The sequence below is a fragment of the Lygodium microphyllum genome, chromosome 7 (genome assembly GCF_053477565.2).
Source record: "Lygodium microphyllum isolate KBCC chromosome 7, Lygodium_microphyllum_v1.1.10, whole genome shotgun sequence".
Classification (NCBI taxonomy): Eukaryota; Viridiplantae; Streptophyta; class Polypodiopsida; order Schizaeales; family Lygodiaceae; genus Lygodium; species Lygodium microphyllum.
The window spans coordinates 42428576-42432887 of record NC_141141.1 but is presented as its reverse complement, the minus strand read 5'-3'; the positions used below and the strand labels follow the sequence as shown (position 1 = coordinate 42432887).

Here is a 4312-nt window from a genome sequence, read left to right as displayed (position 1 = left end):
TATACAATTTAAGAGTTTTGTTTGTGCTTCAAATCTATCTATTAAATAATATCTTAGTTATAAATTTACACATATAAACATTGTTCTAAAAACCTATCACCCTTTATTGATTGTACTTAAGAGTTGAGATATAAAACATGGCATTGGTATCATTGTGCTAGTGCAATGGCCAATGTACTATGTGTTAGCACAATAGCTATTAGTCCTCATTAATCATTACGATGAAGTGAAAGATAATATCCATAGTGAAAGGATCCAACACTTTACTTATATTATTGCAATAATTACACACAAAAATAATTTATTGAAGACTTAGTCAATGAGTCTAAGCATCACTAACTTAGATTTATTATAGTGATCAAATGATCCACAAATTATTTATTGAAGATCCACATACTTAATGAGTCTAAGCATGAATAACTTTATCAATTCAAGCTTTACACACTTAATCACCAATGGTTGCAAACATGTTTTGGGATGTTATATGCCATAATACAAATCTAGGGTACATTAGGAAATCCAACAAACAATTAGCTAGTGAGTTAATCAGTTGTTTGTTGTCACTCTTCTCACTCTTGCCTTTTGTCCACATTAATGTAAATTTCCTTATTCTCAATTTCTTTCTTTTTCGTTTTATAACAATTGGAAACATAATAATTAATATTAATCCTTCCATTTTCATTTATTTTGTATATATTGGATTGCGATATGGATACAGTAGTCTAAAAATTCTACACTAGAGCCAAAATCATCCAAACTCTAAGCTCTTAATATTTCGTCTTAGAATTGGCTAGAGTCCACTTTACTATGCTTGTTAGTTTAGAGATAACTATCTAGATTTGATCAATAATCTTCGATTAACTTATTCATAAGTATTCACAATCATTACGGGGTTTTTTTTGGAGAGAGAGAGGGAGAGAGTGTGTGTGTGTGTGTGCGTGGGTACGTGGTAGTGATCACAAGTCCGCCATGTCCGGCGATGAAGTGCAGGCTGAGGCAATTAGTTCATCTTCGAACACGAGACTTACAGGACCGTAAGAAGTAGTACTAGTACTAGTAATGGTGGTGGTGGTGGTAGTAGCAGAAGAAGAAGAAGAAGAGGAGCTGTTCATGAGGATGTGCCTGTCCACGGCGGCACCCTCACGCGATGCAAACCATTGGATGGAAGAGAGCACATCATGAGCATGATAAGATTGGAGCGGCTGATAGTCACACGCGTCATGATGACGCAGAGCGGCAACGATGTCTGTATGATAGTTCTTATAATAACTGTTCCTATCAGTATCATTGTGGTTGACGTGGTGGGCGGCGCAGTCGTGATCAGCGATGATATCCAACATATTGCCAGTACTGGCCAAGAAGATATTGAATATATCGTTGAAATTGCAATATTCATGAGATGCAGGGAGGTTGAGGCGGGCGGAGGAGCCTCTGAGGCAGAGAGCGGCGACGTCGAAGGCACGGGCGGCGGCCTCGGGGGTGTGGTAAGACCCCAGCCATATCCGCCTCCTCGGCCTCCGCCCCGGGAGCCCGTGATCGGGGGCGCCACACACCACATTGGCCGGCACCCTTATCTCCGCCACCCACCTCCCCCAGGCTCTCTTGCGAACACCCTTGTATGCACCCGCCAGTCTCTCATCGACCCTGGCCCTGATATTGCTGCCACTCATACCATTGTCGCTCATGATATATTGATATCTGGACTTTCTTATATTCATTTGGCTCTGCCGCCATTCCATTTACGTAGCCATGTCTATACCTCTTAAACGGGCTAAATCATCCAGCAATTCCATTTACGTAGCCATGCCTATACATACCTCTTATGTAGGCTAAATCATCCAGCTGATTCCTGCCCACGCCGCGTGAGCAGGAAGCATCCGAGTACGCAGGCCCGACTGACCAGTCAAGTCTCTCTCTCTCTCACACACACACACCCCACAATCTGTAGGTCATCCACGCGGTTTCTTGTGTCGTGTGCGTAAGCGCAGCCGCATTATTATGTTTAACAATGGGCAAGGCTAGTCAACACCTACATATAGCATAACTATTAATGACTAAAGTATTTTCTCTAAATGACCTCTAGCACTATCCCTAAGACCTCTGCCATTGGTATACCTGCGTTAGCTGAAGATAAGGGCATTGGTATATCCTTATGCAAAAATGCCTTGGAAAAAAGAGAATATTTAAGAATTTTCCATGTAAACAAGAAATTGGAGATTTTCCACACATCGGTAATTCTTCCATGAGTCAAGGGCTTCCCTAGTGATCTTCCAATCTCCAAGTCTTCTATTCTCACATTGCTAGCATTATGGAAAAATTGATGCAAATGTCTCCTCCAAATTAGTAAATTTAGCTAAAAGAGTACTATCTTGGTGTATGGAAAGGCAAGAATAAATTGAACGAATCAATAATCCTGCTACAAGGATACTATCTAAACATATTGAAAGTGAGAATAACTTGAACAGTCAAGACTCTCACTAGGACAATCCCTCTCCTATACGGTGATTAGAAACTCTTATTATATAAAGCCAAGCATGCAAGAAAGACTTGACTCCAAGCTATATATTCTTAGCTTGACATTTTTCAATTTCAAGTAAGAGTTCAAATGACACAAGGAAAGCTCCAAGAAAGTAAGAAATGTCTCATAATGAAACCTTGACTTGATCATATGCCACCTTGGTCCCAATTATCTAATTTTCCAATTGTCTAGAGTGAAAAGAGGTGAAAAGCTTGATATTATGTTGCTCTAATAATTCCACAAAGAAAATGACGGGTCATGGGTTCCTACCAATAAGAGGGAACTGGAGATGGACTCCAAAAGTGACGGTAATATTCAAGAGTAGAAAGAAAGCCATATCCTAATTCTAAAAAGAATATGATGGGTCATGGGATCCTACCAATGAGAGGGAAGTGGAGATGGGCTCCAAAAGTGAAGGTAATATTTAAGAGTAGAAAGAAAGTCATATCCTAAGCTTTTCAAAGACTAGGGTTTATGTACTTAGGGTTTGGTGCCACTCTAAATTTATTTTGTATTTTCTTGTCAACCATTAATCAAAGAAAATCCAAGGAGAAGTTAGTTTTCCTAACACTACAAGATACATGCCTTATACTAACATTCAAAGCGACGAAAATGTTCATAAAAAAATTTACCCCGGTCATCACAAAAAACGTCTATATTAGCGATGCCATAGAATAATTGCTATATACATCGCTATTTGCATTGCTATCTGCGTCATATATGCAATGTCGATAGCGATGTATATAGCAACGATTTGCAACGCTAACTGCAACGCTAATAGCGATGCATGTAATAAATTTGCGATGCTAATAGCGACGGTTACAGTGAAAAAAAGATTTGTGGCAGGGCAGCTAGCACTATGTGCTTTATTTGGGCCATACAAAAGAGTTACAGTAAAGTGTACAATGCTCGTCAAAATGAAGGCAAAGTGTACTTGAATCCATAAGACTAATACATAAAATAAATACAATATCGCGTAATGAAAGAGATAATACAATCATGGCAAGATACAAAGGATGATAATAACATAGTGCATAGAAAATGCCTACATAAATCACATGACCAAAAAAGAAGAGGATGTGCACTCCACGGATCCAAGGGCGAGCTATAGATCCTCGTTATCCGAAACCTCCTTCCGCCGCAAAGGAGCATCGAACGGACTCTGCAAAAAAAGAAACAACTACACATCAATCCACCAACATCCTAGAGAATCTGTAGCCTCCTCCCTCAGTCGGTGCCAGTCATCTGCATCTAGCCACTCGGGCTCTAAGGCCTCACTTTTAAGTGCCTTGCGTACGTCCGATTGTCTGTGTGACATGTATGCATGCATGCACTCCATCATCCAGCCTGTGGAAAACCTATCTGCTGTGGCGGATATCGGAAACTCCTCATGCAAGGATGCTACTATGTAGTCCTTACTTCTCTCCAGTATGTTCTTTCAATGATCTAAGACATTGTGCTAAAAAACTTGTTGGCATAACTCTCTTATACGAGCCATCACTCTCCTCCCCTCATCATTCATGATGATGGCTCTTGTCCTATCATCTACAAGGTATCCATACCCCTCTGGGGTATGCCTAAGATGTGTCCTCTCCCACTTGCGACCATGCTCCTGGGCATATCCAAGAGATCCTTGTACATTTGGTATACCTACAGGGATAGTATCTCTCGGAGTAGAACCCATAGGGATACCACCTGCGGACGACTGAGTAAAAGCTGGAGTGACTGGAGTAGACATCCCCACAGATGTGACAAATCCCATAGGTGACGCAACTCCAACAAAATGACGAGATG

General features: G+C 40.6%; 1 protein-coding gene across 1 annotated transcript; it reads right to left on the bottom strand.

Annotated features, from left to right (window-relative positions):
- Positions 1-829: 829 nt before the first annotated feature.
- Positions 830-1766, bottom strand: LOC148033389 (uncharacterized). The gene has a single exon (XM_087682280.1). It carries the CDS (start codon positions 1737-1739, stop codon positions 957-959), a length of 783 nt encoding a protein of 260 aa, XP_087538406.1. The 5' UTR covers positions 1740-1766; the 3' UTR covers positions 830-956.
- Between the last annotated feature and the right edge of the window lie 2546 nt (positions 1767-4312).

Bases quoted from the DNA above. Each gene is read 5' to 3' on its own strand.
- LOC148033389 (XM_087682280.1), bottom strand. From the start codon at position 1,739: ATGGAATGGCGGCAGAGCCAAATGAATATAAGAAAGTCCAGATATCAA.